Below are 21,200 nucleotides of genomic sequence, written 5' to 3' on the forward strand. Positions count from 1 at the left end.
ATCTTATTGAGCCTCCGTAGCTCAGGCGGCAGCGAGCTGGCCTCACACCGCTGGGCACCGTGGTTCAAATCCCGGTCTCTCCATGTGAGATTTGTGCTGGACAAAGCGGAGGCGGGACAGGTTTTCCTCCGGGTACTCCGGTACTCAGGTCTTCCCCTATCGACATCCCTTCAGTCTTGGAATACCAATTTTCATGTCATACTCAACGCACATAATTTTGAAACTATTTTTTTAATAAAGTAAAAGTACTAAAATACTCACATCAATTTTTATATTGCTTGCAAGATTTCCTTGACTTAAAAGAAAGTATTTGAAGTGCTGATTCCTGGTTGGAGAAAGGGTACGTTGACTGCAAAGCTATCTATTCAACAGCGTACGTCATGTTGTATTCGTGGGCGTTAACATTTACTTTCAACGTTCTGCACCTTGATCATTATCAGTTATGAATAATGGGTGAGCCTACTCCACAGGTGTAAAGCGCATCACCTACGCGAAGTGAGTCAGCACCAGCGTCAATGAATGGTTAATTATGTCGGTTAGTTTTAATTCCCGAAGAGTGTCACCAACCACCTCACCCAGCCTTTCCTACTCTGGGTACCAAGAAGCTCACAACACTCCTTCCCGAGTTGTAATTCAAAATCAAATATATCGATATTTTCTGTAAACGATTTGTGCAACGCCGTACTATATGGAGTAAATGCATAGTCGTGAGGAGAAACATGATTTCATGTTGATCGACATTGTTAACCCTCTGAGTGAGAAAATTTATTGACATCTTGCACTGCGAAAGGAAATGGTATAGATTTTAAACACATACAAATATACAATCACACACAATATACCGTCACTGAAGCACACATAGCACATTACAATAAAAGACTTTGCACACGCATATCAATATTACCCCACTTCGGAAATCGATATGAATAAATAACAAATAGGCAGCTAAGCAACGAATCCTGAGTTAGAGGAATGTTGTCTCCCTCAAGGTAACAAACGATCTCCGGACACATGTGTGAGTAAATTATATTGTTGGCGGTGCGTGTATTCATGTTTTCATTATTATGATATCCGTTTTTCAAGACTGGGCCATTTATGTTTGTTTGAAAGCAAATGGACTGGTAGGTTTAAAATTAATAATAATAATAATAATAATAATAATAATAATAATAATAATAATAATAATGTTATTGCGTTTATGTCCCGCTAACTACTGCTTGACGGTTTTCGGAGACGCAGAGGTGCCGAAATTTTGTCCCGCAGGTGTTCTTTTTCGTGTCAGCAAATCTACCGACACGAGGCTGACATATTTGAGAACCTTCAAATACCACCGGACTGAGCCAGGATCGAACCTGCCATGATGGGATCAGAAGAGTTGCGCTTCATCCGTCTGAGCCACTCAGCCTGGCTAAAATTAATAATAATAATAATAATAATAATAATAATAATAATAATAATAATAATAATAATAATAATAATAATAATAATGTTAGTCTTTAAGTCCCACTAACTACTTTTACGGTTTTCAGAGACGCTGAGGTGCCGGAATTTATTCCAGAAAGAGTTATTTTACTTGCCAGTAAACCTACTGACACAAGGCTTGCTTATCTGAGTACCTTCGAATACCACCGGACTGAGCCAAGATCGAACCTGCCAAGTTGGAGTCAGAATGTCAGCGCCTCAACTGTCTGAGCCACTCGGCCCGGCAGGTTTAAAGTTAGAAATGTTACTGTATACAGGGTGGTCGGAAACAACATGAACCCAGTATCTGAGCATCAGAGCGTTGGTCATATTGTTAGGAAATTAGAAAACAATTACGTCGATAACTCCCGCCGTTGTCATTTTATCAGCTGATGAATTTAGCCAATCAGATCTCTTAAATAGGCCTTACGAGGCTTCGTCAGGCTTGAGAGGCATGTCGAGGAATGAGCATCACACACTAACATACTGTGGGTTTCAGCCAGTGCCACCCTAGCGTAGTTGCTACGGGGCGAGTCTATCAGCAGGGAGGTTCTTGTTCAAGTTCCTCCCCTGGAGAAGTTTATTTCTTCTATTGGCGCTCTCAAGCTAGTCATACGCCACGTGCAGATTTAGCAACACCGCCTCGCAAAGCCCACCTCAATTCGTCCGCGAAGCGGGCTGGCTGTCTAGCTTCAGCAGGTGATGAAGTGATAACAGCGCGAGATATCTAATTAGTCTTTTTCCAATTATTTATTTATTTTTCCAACTATCCTGTATGTATGTCTTTATTTGGAGAGGCGTTTCATCTAGATAAGATTTTCTATCCGCTATGTGACATGTTTTGTTTCTTTAAAGGGGGTCACCATGAAATGTTGCTCATCTTCCACACAAATCAGAACTGCAAGGTAACTTCACTCTTATATTCTATCTCATCCCAATGTTACCTACTCATTCCTCTATTTAGGTCTAAGTTTCTTTACTTACTGTACGTTGAGAGGATGTAATTACTTGAGAAGCTGTCGCTTGTTGTGATTGATGTTTAGGCTTGATGCATTTCTGCTGCATGCTTTGTATTTGGATAGCTGTGCCCTATCATCACTAGATGTTTCGCACAGAGCAAGCCTTGTGTGACTGCAGTGTGTAGAAGTTGCTCCAGTAAGAAATGAATTACGATGTTATGCCATTTTATATGCCCTGCGTTAGAGTCTTCGATAAGAGGTGAGGTGGTTGTTGTTAGCCTTCGGTAAGATAAGCCCTACGAGCTTATTACAGGTGATATTAGAGTCATCGATAAGAGTAAGCCCCGCGAGGTGGTTGTTACGAGAATTTTCAGTGCCGACAAGCCCTGCGGGGTTGTTGTATGTGAAATATTTTCAATAAGTAGAAGGCAAGTGGTCGCTTTAAGAACCAAAACTTCGTATCCCACAATGCCCTCTCTGTCCACTATTCTCCCTAAGACTGGCCACACCTCCCAGCCACATATGGCTATCCAGTCCATCAGAACTATTTTCGTTTACACAAACCAAAGTAAAATAAATCTTAAACACATTATACTGTGGAAGTGCGTAAATATTCCATGCAACTATACAGTTCACCAGTACGGTACGGTAAGGTTCATTTTCCTTTACCCGTCGGCATAGGAAAGTGAACACAACTTAAATTGAACTGATAAACTGCATACCAATGTCGATGGCCTAATTCTAGTACCACTTATCTGACAATACGATTCCTATCCATTACTTTCCTTAAGATTGGTCAGGCCTCTTACAAGGATATGCAGTCCATATCCATTTGTGGCTGGGTAGCATGACCAGCCTTACAAAACATAATGAATAGGAAGAGCATTGCGACATACGAAGTTTTGTTCCTTCAACGACGTTTGTGAATTTTTTCCTCAACTTCGTTTGTTAATATCATTTTACTATGCAAAAACAAGCCTATTTGTGAACTTTAATGTGTGTAATTATTATTCCTGTGGCAAAGATGGAAGCCTTGTGGGCAAGTCTACAGACCCTTGCATTTAGAGTCAAGTCTGATTTACCCAAGTATTAATTTGTGTTAATACATTTAAGGGATTTTCCATGACATCTGTTGACCTTGCGGTTTACGGTACGCTAATTTCCTTGGACCTTATTGTGTTATTTGGCTAGGAGGTAATCCCGAGCTGAATTGAACGTTCATTTTTGCTTATTGAGCATCAAAGATCTGAAACTGCCTTTTATTAGTTAACGAAAGTGTCTGTGTGGAAGTCAGTTCGAACCATGTGATGTGATGTGATGTTAACAGAAGACAGAGTTTGGTATTTATTTATGTAAATAGTGAGTGTCAGTGGTTGACGATTTAATATCTCTTGCTTCTCATTGCTTGCAGTTTTCTGTATGTTATCGTGAGAGTTGTTTCACATCCTCACACTGTTGGAATTGATTTATAATTGACTGCTAAGAGAGGTTATGATCACGTGATCATAGTGACAGTGTAGTTAGGCAAACTGGTATTGGGAACTAGGATAAAAACTCTTGCTAATGATTCCTATTAATAATAATAATAAAAGATCCGCATCCCTTATAGAAATTGCTTGTCCGAACACCCCCAATCTGCAAACAGCAATAGCCACAAAATAATCAAAATGCACAGAACTGGCAACAGAAATACAACGTCTGTAGAAACTAGAATCAGTCATCACAGTTTCAATAGTAATACCATGTACTAATGTTATTCAGAAAAGACTGCACAGCTCTGGCCGCATTAAACCTGCATCATTAGACATACGTTTGAATACAGAAAGTCACCCTCCTGAACACCTGCCGCATTGTGAAAAAGCTTCTAGGAACAACCTTTCCTCTGAGTTACACCAAACAAAATGAAGTTCCAGTAATACTGAAGAACAGATTCCCAAAATGGGGGGATAAAAAGTTGTTTAGGGACGACATATGTGCATATTTGTATATATATATATATATATATATATATATATATATATACATATATGTTGTAACTATATATGTTGTAGACATCTATAGATACGTTTATAGTTTCATAATCAAAGAGGGTGATTCCTTGCTTAGGGCGAGTCAGCCCAGTATGATATCGGCACAAGCCAAGCCTTTCTAAATGGACGTAACAATAATAGTAATTCATGATAACAACAGCTTATGCTAGGTGTGGATTTTTTACTTAGGGTTTGATATGGGTCAGGCATGCCGTAACATAGTGTTCTCTTCTTACCATTCCAATGTCTCAGGGTTTGTTGTTGGTGTTAGTCAGTGGTGTGGTAGTACACGTGTCCCACATATTATAATTATGTTCAATCAACCAGTTTATTTTATAATAGTGAAGCATGGTTGTGATATCGTCAGTCCTATGCCAAAACCACGAATGTGACAATATTCTTCTTATCCATTGTTTCCCTTAAGACTTGTCACGCCTCCCAGCCACATTTTGATATAATGTCCTTCAGAACAGTTTTCGTTGTTGATTTCCGTTTTCCTATGCGCATGTGTAAAGGAAAATGAACCTTAAATACATCATACTCTAGGAGCGGGTAAATTTGTAATGCAAAAATACATTCTTGCAGTACGGTAAAGTAAGGTTAATTTTGCTTTAAACGCGCGCATAGGAAAATAATGGATAGGAAGAATATTGTCACATTCGTGGTTTTGGCATAGGAGCGGCGATATATGCTTCTGAGCACCTACAATCATAAAACGCTCTCATGTGATGTTCTTAATATCAAATCAGGGGCATGTCAAGCTTGGAGGTATTTAAAATTTTATCATGCCTATATATTGAACACTTTAAAGAGCTGTAAAGTGCCAACTTTAATGTATGATTGTAGATGTTGTTGATTATATGGACGACCAGTCATGATGAAGTTGAGTTTGTGGTACCTCTGAGGAAGTTAAATTTGTGAATTCTAGTGAAATAATTTTCAATCTCCGGGCTTGACAAAGTATACTTGAACCACGAAATACAACATTAAGTGGGAGGCTGAATAACGTCCTTCCATGAACTCAGTGTTTGTTGTTGCACCAATTAATATGTCAAACTATGGATTTATGTTTGATCAGCTGCACACTTTAAGCCAATAGCTATCTATTTATTATCGAATTTAATTTAGAACCAATAAATGTATAGTGAATCTTTACCACTTCTTTTAATTAATTTTAAAAATATTTACCAACTCTTCACCGTCAAATAATCTTATCAATGGACCTTCCACACGTTCGAGATTAAGTATTATGCTCATCGAACTTCAGTCAGCCGGTAGATGTCTTCAAAGGGTGCAATATGTTCCTCCGGTGCATCGAGTCGTAGAACTAGGCTTAATCATGTTAATACCGAAGGCTCTAAAATTGGAAACAGTCAGGAAGAATTACCTTTCATCCCGAAGGAGGGGACATAGAATACATCCACGGTATCACCTTTCAGTTCCAAAAGGGACTAAACGGCGTAACTTCCCAAGAACACTAAATGAGTTGGTCGATGTTTTCTCCAGCCATATAGTATACACCAAACTTCGTTCTCAGCAGCCCTAGTAAAAATGAAACTGTTCACAAGTTCATCTACACAACCTGTCTAAATTTCACCAAGATCTACAAGGATGGGCCTAACACTTTACGTGAAGTCACTATTATCCTTCATGCAAAATCGGTAAAAATTTCACTTCCCATGTAGCATCCATATTCACTACCAAACTCCTAGCAATACTATCAGCTGATTCTTACATCGTGCAACACATCAAAATAATAATAATAATAATAATAATAATAATAATAATAATAATAATAATAATAATAATAATAATAATAATAATAATAATAATAATAATAATAATAATAATAATAATAATAATAATAATCTCGTACCGCTTTACCCGCACATGTGGGTTGCGAGTGCGAACTGTATAGCACATGAGGATTTGGTCCTGTTTTACGGTCGGATGCCCTTCCTGACGCCAACCCTCTGTGGAGGGATGTAATCATTATTGCGTGTTACTGTGGTAGTTTGTAGTGCAGTGTGTTGTCTGAATATGAATAGGAAAGTGTTACGGCAAAGACGAAAATTCAGTCCCCGCGAGAGAAGAATTAAATCAGACGCGATTAAAATTCTCGACCCAGCCGGGAATCGAACCCAGGACCCTCTGAACCGGAGGCCTCATCACTGAAAATTCAACCAAGGAGTTGGATAATAATAATAATAATAATAATAATAATAATAATAATAATAATAATAATAATAATTTACTGTGGCTATTGTTAGTCTCATGCAGCCCTTGTAAGGTAGATCCTCCGTCGAGGTTGGGCGACGCCTGCCGGGTATGGAAATTTTCGAGTTAGTGTGGTGAGGGATATTGTTGTGTGTAGCGTGTGAGTTACAGGAATGTTGGGGAAATAACTAATAACCAGTCCCTGAGCCAAGGGAATTAAGTATTTAAGATAAGAATCATTTGATCCTGTCAGCAATCGAACCCGGGACTGAAGGTCAAGACGTCGATTACATAACCTTGGAGCTGGAAATAATAATATTATTATCATCAACATTTTAACACCTGTTAGCAGTCTCCAGACACTTCTTTCTTCCGCATTTTCCGCAATATATCAGGACACAATTGATTTAGACTTCAAACTATATTCCAGAAACTCCTCAAGGGATTAAATAAAGATTTTATTCAAATATTTCAAAGTAATGATGCGCAAATCTCATGTACAAATGTCGTACTCTTCTTTCAGAAAGTTAACGACTTCTAACTAGGCGATACACGAGTAATTCAAACACTATAATGATTCATTACAAATCACTTTACATACTGAGAAATACTTCTCTTAAAAGCTCCGGAAAATCTATCGAACAGCCAAATGAATTCGCATGAACCTATTCTGTAACAGACCTCTTAAAAGCTCCGGAAAATCTATCGAAGAGCCAAATGGATCCAAACCAGCGACTCGACAAATAATGGTAGCTGCTGAGGAGGTCAGACAATTGCAAAGGATCCTATATTTTGTAGCAAAGACATATCTTTTCTTAATCGTTAAATTTTCTCGTAACTCTGATTCTTTATCCTTTAAGCCATATTAGACATTTGTCACTAGAAGAATTACGTTACTCTCTTTCCGGTCAACTGTCAGAAACTCAACATGCCATGCGAAGTCTCACTACATTCCGAGAAATATCAAGCTAAAAGGCGTTTCCTTGTAAGTTAGAGTCATAAATAGATTACTTGACGGCTCGAGTCACTGTATTCCTGTTGTAAACAACAATAAATTATGGTAACAAGCCTGCCCATGAACTGATAACTTGGACAGCTATTGCGCTGTAAACTGGTAAGCCCCTGTCACTGCAGGAAACTATATAATACATGTATAAGTTTATGTGCTCTCTGGAGTAATACTGAATAGTTCCTGCGCTTGTAAAGCAATTTTTTACGAGTTCAAAAAATCTTAGTACTGAAATATAACATAATAAATTGAGGCCAGACGTCACTTACGAACCGACAGACTTTTGGGACGGAGGTCGCTCAAGGCAATAATGCAGTTATTGTACTGGTGTTGTCACCGTCACGAGAATTTCTTAGTAAGCTAGAGAAGGGGTCCCCACAGAGTGTGTTGTGAAATTTTTGAAATATTGGTACTGAAATATGAAAATCCATGGCCTGTTTCCAGTCATTCGACCGGGTGAGGAATGTAATGAATGAAGCCCCATCTAGCGGCGAGGATAGGAATTGTGCCGGCTGCCGAAGCCTGTCACACTCTTCGGGGGCAATGACTAATGACTAACACTCTGACAGATGAATTAAAATGACACTGGGGAGTGTTGCTTTAATAAAAGATGAAATTTAACGATTAAGAAATGATATGCCCTTGCTACAAAATATAGTACTTCTGCACTTGTCTTACCTCCTTAGCTGCTACCGTTATTTGTCGAGTCGCTGGTTTGGATCCATTTGGGTCTTCGATAGATTTTCCGGAGCTTTTAAGAGAAGGTCTGTTACAGAATAGGTTCATGCGAATATTTCTCAGTGTGCAAAGAGATATGTAATAAATCACTATATAGTGTGAATTCAAAATCAATTATGTGTCCTGACATTTCATGTTGCAGGAAACGCGGAAGAAGGAAGTGTCTGAAGACTGCCAACAGGTGTTAAAATTTTGACGATAATAATATAATTATTTTCGGATCCATGGTTGTGTAGTCAACGTCTTGACCTCCAGTCCCGGGTTCGATTGCTGGCAGGGTCAAGTTATTCTTATCTTGAAAAACCGGACGAAAACCGGTCCCGCCTCCGTTTTGTTCAGCATAAATTTCACATGGAGTGACGGGGATTTCAGACACGGAACCCAGCGCTGCCGCCTGAGCCACGAAGGCTTTAGTATTGAAATATAACCAAGTACAGTGAGACCAAACGTCACTTACAAACCAACAGACCTTTGATCGGATGTCGTTAAGAGCAATAATGCGGTTATTGTATTGGTGTGTTCACTTCACGGGAATTTCATAGTGCCATAGAGAAGGAGTTCCAAAGAGTGTGCTGTGAAATTCTGGAACGTGCCGAAAAATTTCATCATGTAGAATAACAATTAATCGAATCAGTAACAGACTCCTTTAGCATACCACATGTTTCCTGGTAGTCAAGTTCTACTCAGTTCTCCAAACATTTCGGAATAATCAGGACTATTTCATATCTGGGCACTAGATGGAAACATACAGCAGAAAGTCGAAAGAGACAAAAGAAATATGTGGAGCGTGTTTTGAGAACTTCACAAGCAATCTCCTCAAAACACTCCATAAATGAAAATGAAAACCTACAACCTGTTTTCCAGTCATTGACTGGGTCAGTGATGTAATGAATGAAGCAGATTTAGGCTGTTAGTACGATGGGGTCGCCACTCCCAAAGTGATTTATTAATGACTGATAGATGCTATGAAATGAGAATGGAGAGTGTTGCTGGAATGAAGGATGACAGGGAGAACCGGAGTTCCCGGAGAAAAACCTGTCCCGCCTCCTCTTTGTCCAGCACAAATCTCACATGGAGTGACCGGGGTTTGAACCACGGTATCCAGAGGTGAGAGGCCGACGCGCTGCCGTCTGAGCCACGGAGGCTCCACTCCATAAATATGTAAGTAAAATACTACTGTTAAAGATGAAATAAAACCTTTCAAATATATTTTAAGGCTGTAGTTCCAAAACTTTTCAATTAATCTGGAAACAAGGGCTACCCATTTCACCCCTCCAATAGCAGCTATAAACTCAAACTTAGGTCTGTTTTTTCCAGAATTGTTTATTGCTCTTCTATCTTCTATCCATTTATCCACATATTTGTATTTTTAGTTTCCTTTCACTTCTTAATTTTTTGTAGCTTTCAATGTTCTATTTTTATGTTTTCATAATTCAGATTTTGTACTTTATGTGTAGAATGTCTTCTTTCTATGTAAATAAATACTTGTTTTGTCTTAATGATCCATGTGGTCGTCCGCAAGTGTGGTTTGATGTCTCTGTTTTATAAACAAATAAACCATTAGATAAATAATATAATTAGGTTTATTAAATTTTATATCTGAACAAAATAAAATATATATACGCCTGTGCCCATTATATTGCAAATTCTGTTTGACACTTTGTGGTGAACTTGAGGAATAGGAGGCCTGCCATCTTCATTTGTCAAAGGGCCCGGAAGTTACGTTGGTGGCTCAGCGTTTGGGTTTGTGACGTGTGAAAAGAAAAACTGCTGGGATATATTACGTTTCGCAAAGTAATTGTTGTGATTTCTCAGAAGTGAGCTACGAACGAGCGACTATGAGAGTTCTAAAATTATTTTCTTAAGTTCTTCCTCTTCACAGGGCATAAATTAAAAATAAAATGTATATAAAAAAGTTGTAGTGTTTCCATGATTGTCATAGGAAGTCTCTCTCCGAAGAAGATCTCCCCTTTCGTTGCAACAAGTTGATTGAGAAACTGCTGAACGAATTGAACTGTATAGCCAGAATACTGGATTCACATTTACGTGGTGGTGGTGGTGGTGGTGGTGGTAGTGGTGGTGGTGGTGACTTTTTTAAGAGGGCATACAAATCTAATCAGAAGTGAAAAAGGAATAGAAGTATTCAACAACACGCATTGCATTTCGGAGGCGTGTATTAGCCCTGACAGGATCCTACAATAGAAAGAAGGGGCATTAGGTCATTTTCTCATGCTTTAGAGTTTAGTGAATAATAATAATAATAATAATAATAATAATAATAATAATAATAATAATAATAATAATAGTAATAATAATAATAATAATAATGTTACCGTCAAGAACGGATCCTTGTCTGAATACTCAGAATCGTGGCCTTCGGTCCACTGGGCCTCGGGTTCGATTTTCAGCCGGACCGATGATTTTAACTCCGTATAATTAATTCCTCATGTTTTGGGGCACGGCGTTTGTGATCTTCTTAATACAGATCTTCCTATACCAGCAACACATCACATTACCAACCACCACAGAGACGCGCAATAGTGAATAGGCTACATCCCACAACATAAGGTTAAGATAAGGAAGGGCATCCGGCCGTACGACTGGGATTAACCCACATTCCTCTCTTAGATGATTACTTCTAAAACCTCGTATCTCCCAATGCACTTCCTAACCATTTTCTTCCTTAAGACTGGTCACGCCTCCCAGCCACATATGGATGTACAGCCCATCAGAACAATTTTCGTTGTGTTCATTTTCCTATGCTGCTGTGTAAAGGAAAATGAATCTTAAATACATTAAATTGTAGGAGTGCTTAAATTCGCCATGAAAAGAACATCCTTACAATACGGTATGATAAGGTCCATTTTCCTTTACAAGGCAGCACAGGAAAATGAACAGTACGAAAAGGTTTCTGATTGATTGCACATAAATATGTGTCTGGGAGGACTGACCCGTCTTAAGGAATGTAATGGGTCGGAAGAGCGTTGGGACAAACGAGGTTTTAGAAGTAAGCCGACGATATACAGATATGGACGATCCTCCACAGTATAACAATAGTGCTATGTTAAATATTGTCGATGCCCCTATAAAACTGCTGTGTGATATATTTCAGTTAACAACTCTGACCAGAAATATTCTGCCATGTAAGGTTCAAATATGCATGAACTATATCTACGAAATTTCGTTCTAAGTGATACATGTGCTGCAGGTAAGTATTTCTGCTACAACGCTGTCACATAGCGGTATTTCGAGGCACAGTGACGATATGCAGACAAAAATGTATTAATTTTCAGAATGAGAAGTACTTTCTCTCCCACACTCACTCTTTGAAGAAGAAGCATTATTAATTTGCCAGTGGGCCAAGAATGTTTTTACAGAATATTAGAAATGGCTGTACACGTGAGGTCACGTGAGCAGCAACCCTTCTTGGCGAAAAACTGCGCGAAACTCGTCTGAGATAGTTTGGCCATGCTAATTGTAGCGAATAGCAATCAGTAGACAAGACAGTCACGAGTCTTAATCGAGATGAACGCAAACCCCGCAGACGGCCTAAAAATGGTGGTTCGGCCGCACTAAAACTGACATGAAACTCGTCAGCGTCTCATCAAACGACGTCCTGGATCAAAATAAGTGCAGGTCACCACGCAAAAAAAGCGGACTCTGCTCCAGCGGGACAAACGATTGGAAAATGACGACAACAAGAAATATTTTGAAGGTAAACACTGCCAATTTCCTTCACTCAGAAGAAACGGAAACTTCCTTTCAGAAATAATTAAAGTTAGTGCTTCAGTTGATTGCCTACGGAAATAACCTAAGTTACAAGTATACTTGCATCTACGTAGAAATCACAAGGTGCAGTTATTGGAAAAGAAACGAAGAAGTTACATTAATTGTAATATTTAATATCTAACTGTGCGCTATATAAACAGAAAGAAGAAAACACGAGAAAATGTACAGGTATTCTAAACAACTTACTTAAAGGGAGTTGGTAATGACTTTCCCTGTACGTGAAGGAAGGTTTGCATTGACAAAACTAATATCGTCATTTCGCGAGCAATACCTTGTACCCAACAATGCTGTTCCTATTTGTTATCCTCCTTAAGACTGATCACGCCTCCCAGCCACATATAAATATGCAGTCCATAAGAACAACTTTCGTTCTGTTTATTTATCTGTGCCGACCAGTAATAAAAACTGAACCTTAAACGCTTATCCTCTAGGAGTGCGTAAATGCTTCATGAACATGAACCTTACCGTATCGTACTTTAGGAATGTATTTTTGCATGACATATTTACCCACTCCTAGAGTATGATGTATTAAAGGTTCATTTTCCATTAGGACAGGAATATCATTGTCACATTCACTCTTTCGGCACAGCAGCGACGATATCAAGACGAGAAAGTCAAGGGAAAGTCATTGTGAAAATAGATGAAAGCCTTGAAATAGTTGAATATCTAGGGCACCAGGTGCAAAAGGCGACTTCGCTTGGTTGACCAGAGTGCAGACCCCCACTCCTCAATTTGGTGCAATAGCGCTGTCTCTCTCTTTCCCCACTCCTGTCTCGATCGCTCTTCCCCACTTGCTCCGTAGCGAACCAAATCCGAGCCGAGTTGAGCCGATCTTAGCCGAGTAGCCCATAGACGATGTGTTGGTCCGAGTCGAGCCGAATGGCACCGATGCACTGTGCACAGGAACTCTGCGCCTTAATTTGCACGCGTGAAATTTTGGGCGTTTGAGAGGTCCTGATCTAATTAATGCAGAATACAAGGCCGGACGTGGAGATTAGCAAGAAAGTACATCAGGACAATGCATTCCACAAGAGTGTAACAAACCTCGTCTGTAATAAGAAAGTACCAAGGAAGTGTAAAGAGATAGTGTAAAAAATGTATTATGCGCTCACAGACTGACTTATGCAGCTGAGACCTGAACATTGACAAGTAGGAAGGTGAGCAGAAATTTAAGCCAGCGAAATAAAATACCTACGAAATATGTTAGGAAAGACAAGGAAGTACAGATTGAGAATTAAGATATGAAAAGGGAATGCAAAACCTAAATGAGAGAATTGATGGGAGTAAAGTAAGATGGTTTGGACATGTGAAGAGGATGGAGGAGAAAAAATACCAAAACATATGATGGAGATGAAGTTCGAGGGAAAGAGAGTAAGAGAGAGGCCTAGAACAAGGTGTAGTGTAAGAAAAAGAAACCTGGACTGGCACAAACTATGGAAGAGGAATGGTGGAAGGGAAGAAACGTGCTATAAATGCCCCGACCCGGTAGGAGTTGGATAAGGGGAAAGGAGGATGAATGATGATGATGATGATGATGATGATGATGATGATGATGATGATGAAGCATAATACTCATCAATACTATTCTGCCAGACTAATGATAACACACATTTTACAGAATGTCACATTTATAAACAAAATTAGCGCACTGTCTTCAATAATGTCATTACTGAAATGTTTCACCAATAACATGTAGCTGTTTACTGCGATGGAAAACTATCAACACTGAACGTACCGTCATCAAAACGGCATCGTTCTTTACATATTTAAAAAATCCATGCGTTTTGTAGTGACAAGCATATAATTCTAATGCTGTGTATATTAGCCTGACACTCGGCCATGTTCAAATACAAAAAATTGTCCCAGTTTTATGTAAATATCGATAACATTTGTGTACACAGTTAAAATGTAATAACATTGCTGCAGTTATGCATGGATATTTTAAAAACAAATATTGAGAAAGAATTATAAAATATTTCGAAGTTAATATTTCAGTTTAAACGCCACCGCTATTATTTAGTCATTTGCATTAACTCAGTTTTGCACTTCGTACAGCATAACCATCTTTTAAAAACGAAAAAATGTAACTATTTTAATTAGTTATATCCAGTTCTTTGATCTTTGTACTCATACTCCAAAGATAATGGCTGCACCGAGCAACGCTTTAAAATTAATTTCTTTAGATGCATGGTAACATTTCCATTTACGCGCCTACGAAGGGCGCTGTGTTTCAGTATGCAATTCGGATCCTTACCTGAACATCAGCATAGTGGTTTTCTGTTCACACGAACTCGGGTTTATTTCCTAGTCGAGTCGGGGATTTTAGATGCGACTGGTTATTTCCTCTGGCTCGGTGGCTAGGTGTTCGTGTCTACTTGAATCCATATTTTCGTTTGAAAACAGCACACCACAGACGTAACTAACACAGAGACACGCAATAATGAGTACATTCTCCCACACAGGATTGGCTCCAGGAAAGGTGACCGGCCGTAAAAATGGACTTAATTCACATCTAGTGCCGTCCACAGATTACTGAGAGAAGACCAGGAAGAAGAAACAGGTAAGGTTAGCCTCACCGCCTCACTGCTCAGTATTACCTAATGATAGTCTACATAACTTTGAATTGGAATACAATCCAGAATTCGGTCTCTATGATTAAAATATAGTAACCTAAGTAGGTTAAAATCGCATACCGTCGGTGAAGAAACAATATCTAGTATGTCATAATGCTCTTCCTATCCATTATTTCCCTTAAGAATGGTTACGTCTCCCAGCCACGCATGGATATGCAGTCCATCTGAACAACGTTCGTTGTGTTCATTTTTGCTATGCGGACGTGTAAAGAAAATAAATCTTAAATACAGTACACTGTAGTAGAAGTGCGCAAATACGGCATCCAGACATACATTCCTACAGTGCGGTACGGTAAAGTTCGTTTTCCTTTTAGGCATCTGCATAGGAAGACGAACACAACAAAAATATTGTTCTGATGGAGGGATCGAATTATCGTGTACGGCTGGGAGGCATGACTAGTCTTAAGGAAAATAATGTGTAGGATAAGGTATTGCTCGCACAGCGACGATATGAATTTAGTGTAGGTACGTGTATACATATAATTACTACGATTTAGGATATCTATCAACATCGCGTCATTCTCTAGCGGGTGTCTCACCTAAGATTGGCCATGCGCTTGTATTTTTTTCTTTTCTTTTTTAGAGTTTCGGAATACATTTTCAAGTTCGCTTTTGTAATGTTTAAGTACAGTCAGCCCAAATAACGACTGCTCATCAGGTACGTCATGCGAGGTCCAGCGTCAATGGAAAACTTCGTCTACGTTCTCGCTGCAAAGAAAATGCTTTCTAAGGTGTAATGTCCCCAGTCGATAGAGCAGCCTCAAATTAGTATATTGATATTCCATTCAAGGATATTTATTGACAGTGACAGTAGAACAAGGGCAATATTTAGTATTTTATTAGCGGCTGAATGAGGTTGCTGTATGACAATAGAGTGGGGACAGCACGGCGCGCCCCAAGGAAGCTGTACTATCACCGTCAATAAAATATAATCTTAAGCGGAATATCCTACTAGACTAATCTGAGTATGATCTATCACTTGGTTAAATAAAATTATACTTTAAAAGAATTAACTAAATTAGTGAATATTATAACCTAATATATTAAAGTAAGTACAGTTCTAGTACGCGCAAGGAGCACTAACCACCAACAATAGATTCCTCTGTGGTGGGGGTGGTGGAACATATCCACGATATCCCCTGCCTGTCGCAAAAGATGACAATAGGAGATCAGGCACTTTGAACTTGAGAGCGTCAGTTGGTGACTACGGACCTCTTAGATAAGTATGGCACAGCCTGCAGTTAGACCTACTTGCCGGGCTGAGTGGTTTAGACCAGGGCCTCTCAGGGTGCATGCGTTTGGTGCATGCACAGTGCACGGTGCAAAAGACGACTTCGCTTGGTTGACCAGAGTGCAGACCCCCACTCCTGTCTCTCTCATCCCCCACGCCTGTCTCGCTCGCTCCCCCTGTCTCCCTCTTCCTCACTTGCTGCGTATCGCTCCAGATCCGAGCCGAATTGGTCCGAGTTGAGCCGAGCTTAGCCGAGTAGCCCAGAGACGAAGCGTTGGTACGAGCCGTGCCGAGCGGGAGCGATGCACATTGCACGGAGCTCTTGCGCCTCGATTTGCACGCGTGAGATTTTGGGCGTTTGAGAGGCCCTGGTTTACACGGTTGAGGCGTTGTCCCTCGACAACGGGTACACAGAGAGAAAAGTTTTAAGGCGCTTTTAGTGTTTGGGTTGAATGCGTATATTGCCTAGATAATTTAACTTAGGATTATTCTTAATATATCAATTGACAGATACAAGAGGCGGCTAGCTGTTGTAAAACAAAACATGAAAAACTGAAAAGTAGTTTCCATGAAACAGCACTTCAAATTAAGGCGAAATTTGTGCTAACTATGTGACGTCACACGCATATTCTGCTATAAGATGGGGCTGTGTTGACGCGCGCGCTCAATTGGAGGTTAGCTGTCGTTGTGAATACATCAGAAAGATTTTATTAGGATCCGCAGAAACATACAAAATTAAGAGTTGAAACGAAAAAAGTGAATGATGAAGGAATAAAAGTAATGAAACAAGAAGAGCGTAATAGGCGTTTCTATGAAAAATTGAAACAGCGAACACGATTCAGTAATTAAGTCTACGAAACCCCCAAAGCCCTGTGGCCGTTAAAATAGTGACAGCCTGCCGCCAATTCTTTAAAAGAGAGAAGCTAAGCGACGTTTTCCGTTGACACTAGACGTGAGCTGTTTTTGTTTGGATTGACTCTATCTACACATTGTGCATATACGTGGATAAATGATTGGCATGTTAAACTTTGGCACAAGGGGACTCGGGTTCGATTACCGGCAAGGTTAGGGATTTTAATTTCCATTAATATCGTCCCTGTTTTGCCAAAAGGGCGAATGTGAAAATGCTCTTCCTAGCCATTATTTCCCTTAGGACTGGTCACGCCTTCCACGCATATATTGATATGCAGTCCATCTGAACAATTTTGGTTGAGTTTATTTTCCTATGCGCGTGTGTAAAGGAAAATGAACTTTACTCTACCATACTGAAGGAATGTATGTTTGCATGACATTTACCCACTCCTAGAGTGTGATGTATTTAAGGTTCATTTTCCTTTACACAAGTGCTTAGGAAAATGAACTCAACGAAAATTGTTCTGATGGACTGCATATAAATATGTGGCTGGGCGGTGTGACCAGTCTTAGGGAAGATAATGGATAGGAAGAACATTGTCACATTCGCCGTTTTGTCAAAACAGGGACGATATTAATTCCGCTGGCTCGAGGCCTGGGATTTTTTGCCGTATTCAGCATACTCATCCTACGTAGGGCCTCATCTTCACAGACGTGCAGGTCGCCTTTATGGCGTCAACTCGAAAGACCTGCACCGAAGCCTCTCCGGAGGCCACTCGCGAGTGAAGATATCTTCCAACACCAAAGAAAAGACACCTGACGAATCTTAGGTGAGACACCCAGTATATGAAAATGAAAACCTACAACCTGTTTTCCAGTCATTCACCGGGTCAGGGATGGAATGAATGAAGACCCCATCTTGCGATGAGGATAGGAATTGTGCCGGCTGCCGAGATTTGTCGCACTCCTCTGGGGCAATGATTAATGACTGACAGAGGAAATGAAATGATAATGGAGAATGTTTCTAGAATGAAAGATGACAGGGAAAACCGGATTACCCGGAGAAAAACCTGTCCACCTCCGATTTGTCCAGCATAAATCTCACATGGAGTGTCCGGGATTTCAACAAAGGAACTCAGCGGTGAGAGGCCGACACGCTGCCGCCTGAGCCACGGAGGGTACATGCGGTATATGAAACATACAAAGTATAAGCATTGGTAACGTTCGAGGAGGAATTTTGTATTTTACTTAGGTTTTATATTACATTTCTACCAAATATTTCTAAATTGCTACACCGAACTAGTAAAAGTAGTTTAAATTCCCGTTCTAAAATATCCAACTAACTTCACGTTCTTGCCCTCTTGATCCTTATGCAATTTGGTAAAATTCGTGTATTTCGTAAGCATGAGCTACATATTAAAATTTGTAACACGATGCTACCTAGTTTAAATCAGAGTCAATTTAGTGGCGATATACCCCTACCTTCAAATATGGTGCAGATACGCTGGATCGGACAACATATTCGCTTTTCCCTTTAGGACAATAATTAACCGCACCATAGCACGAGAAATACATGGCAATTTCTTAAATGACACATAAACTGCACGGTGTTTGAAAATATATACTTCATGTGGTATATTTACCGTAATAAAATGCACATTTTTTATTCAGTTATGTAAGTGTCCGATAGAAACATACCCTAGTCTGTATGCCGGGTCGCAAAGGAGCCACCCTGAAAGAGTCATGAAAATCTGTGCTGTCGATTGGACGCCAATCCTGGACAAACAAACATACAGTACATTCAGTGTTATTATATACAGAAATTAAGGATGTCCTATATACTGTACATGCAAAACCCTTCAAGACAGTAATTTGACTAGGCTACGATTGAAATCCTTTGCGCCACTACGGAACTCTTAGAAGCCTTCATATTTTCCTTTTATTTCAAAAACCTGTGCATCCACCATTTTGAATTTTAAACACAGAATATGTAATTCAGCAATATTCACGAGTTTAATCAAAAAGGAATGACTATTCTAGAGTAATCATTGCTGCTTCACGCGCCAGTAATCTGTATATTTCTGAATATCGGTTACCCCAATTTTTCATCTCTATCAAACTGTTTGATGTCACTTGAGGGAGTTACCTTATGTTTGCATGAATAATAATAATAATAATAATAATAATAATAATAATAATAATAATAATAATAATAATAATAATAATAATAATAATAATAATAATAATAATAATAATAATACTAATAATAATAATAATAATAATAATAATAATAATCTGCTTATGATGACAATGTAGCAGTCAATTCCCTGATGCGATTTCCTCTAGTGCACACTTGAAGAGGATGCAAGAGAGACCATCGGCCCGTCTGACTCCGTCTGAATGGTAAAAACATCTACACATCCAAGTACCTCTTCAAGAAACTAATGCTGAAGCACTACAACTCAGTAGTGAGAACCTCTGTACTCTGCACCTCTGAGTGCCTCTTGATGAATCGAAAGAGCCTACTCGGGAAACTAAAAGTTAAAGAGAGGAAGATCTTGAGGAGGAGACCCATAAGAGAGGAGGATGACACCTACAGGATCAGGCACAACAACGAGTTCTACGAACATCAGGAAGACATAGGCACGTGTATGAGGAGAACGCGACTGACGTTCTACGGGCACATGACCCGCCTGAAACCCATCAGGCTCACTAACAGAATCCTCGCCGTGACAAGTAGAGGAAAGGCTTCCAAGACCAAGTGGATCACCTCAGTAAAATCAGACTTAGAGGAATTACAGATACTATTAAAGACCGAAGACAACCGATCTCAGTACCGGAAGGCTATCCTACAGGAAGTCTTTTCAACTGTCCCTCAAAGCAAAAATAATACAGGGACCACCGGACCTAAGAGGATAGATGGAACAATGCAGGCACACAGCCAGAAAACGGAAGCGTACTGGGCCGAGAAGAAAGCAACTGTTACGACGAGCCCCATGGTCCCTAGTAGGCCAATACGAATTGAAATAATAATAATAATATTACGAAGGGCGTACTATATTGCTTTTCCACCCAAATGACGTACATTACACATCAGTTGTTACGTCCACTGTCTCAACATAATCTCCTTGTAACTGCATGCACTTTTGCCATCGATGTGTCAGTCTTTCCAGACCTTACTGAAACCATTCTTTGAGAGTGCTGCATAACCATGTCTTGAAAGCTGCGTCCAGTTCTGCAAAATCCGCAAAACAACGACCACGCAGAGGTTTCTTCATGTTCCCTTGCCAACTGATGGCACTGTTCGACATTTATTTGGCGGTGGACTGCCCCTATGCTTCCATTGCATCGATTGTTGTTTGGTTTGTGGCTCATGGTAATGGAGCCATGTCTTGTCACCAGTCACAAGCCTAGCCATGAAGTCGGCTGGATCTTGTGATCATGGCGTTGGAAAATTCCCCTGCACAGTCCACATGCGTCTGCTTTTCGTCTGCAGACACGTGGATGACACCTTCCCTAACTGTAAGTTGCCGTGCACAATCCGCTGCTATTTCTCGAGGCTGCCTCCATTTCCGTAAATGTGGTGCATTTGTTCCCGTCTATGGCCTGTTCGACCAGGGCAATGTTGGCTGGTAATGACACTGTCAAATTCTTTCCATAATTGATTCCCTTGTTCACCGATGTGCACCCAGTTTTCCAAACTTCCACCCAGTTGTAAACTCTTCTCTGTGACGGCGCATGTTCTCCACAGACTGCCACTAAGCGCCGATGAATTCCTCCAGTGGTCACGCCTTCTTTCCATAGGAACCAAGTCGTGTAGAGCTGTCCCTGACGTTTGCTTTCCATGTTGTCTGCTCCCGCTGACAGAGATTTTATGAAATGGCTATGATGAGTGCATTCGTTGACCCCTGTACGTGTCCTGCTACCAAACGGCGGAACAAGACACCAGTTACACGTCACCACGTTCAAAAGTGAAATGAAAACCATACCCGGATGTACAAAAAATGAAGTGTAAAACTATATAGTACGCCCCTGGTAATAATAGTAATACTCAGCTTGATTTCTGATCTCGAAAGTCTACCAAAATATTTCCCATAAGCGCATGAGGGACTGAGAACAACATAAGAAGGACATTAAGTACATACGATTCACGTCATACACATACTCCTAAGCTTCAGTGAGGGAAGTAAGTTCAGTTTATACTGCTCTGTACAATTACAGAACGTAATTTTCATTCATTCATTCATTCATTCATTCATTCATTCATTCATTCATTGTCCG

General features: G+C 39.9%; 1 protein-coding gene across 2 annotated transcripts in view; it reads right to left on the reverse strand.

The window, feature by feature from the left end:
- elB (elbow B) overlaps nucleotides 1–21,200 on the reverse strand; it is a 103,662-nt gene that overhangs the window by 58,487 nt on the left and 23,975 nt on the right. The window contains exon 2 of one of the 2 annotated variants that reach the window (XM_067138383.2): nucleotides 18,618–18,695. The exons of the other annotated variant lie outside the window; for it this stretch is intronic. Coding sequence (XP_066994484.2) covers nucleotides 18,618–18,695 — 78 coding nt within the window. The remainder of the gene's footprint in view (nucleotides 1–18,617; nucleotides 18,696–21,200) is intronic. 2 annotated transcript variants of the gene reach the window in all.

The sequence above is a fragment of the Anabrus simplex genome, chromosome 1 (genome assembly GCF_040414725.1).
Source record: "Anabrus simplex isolate iqAnaSimp1 chromosome 1, ASM4041472v1, whole genome shotgun sequence".
Taxonomy (NCBI): Eukaryota; Metazoa; Arthropoda; class Insecta; order Orthoptera; family Tettigoniidae; genus Anabrus; species Anabrus simplex.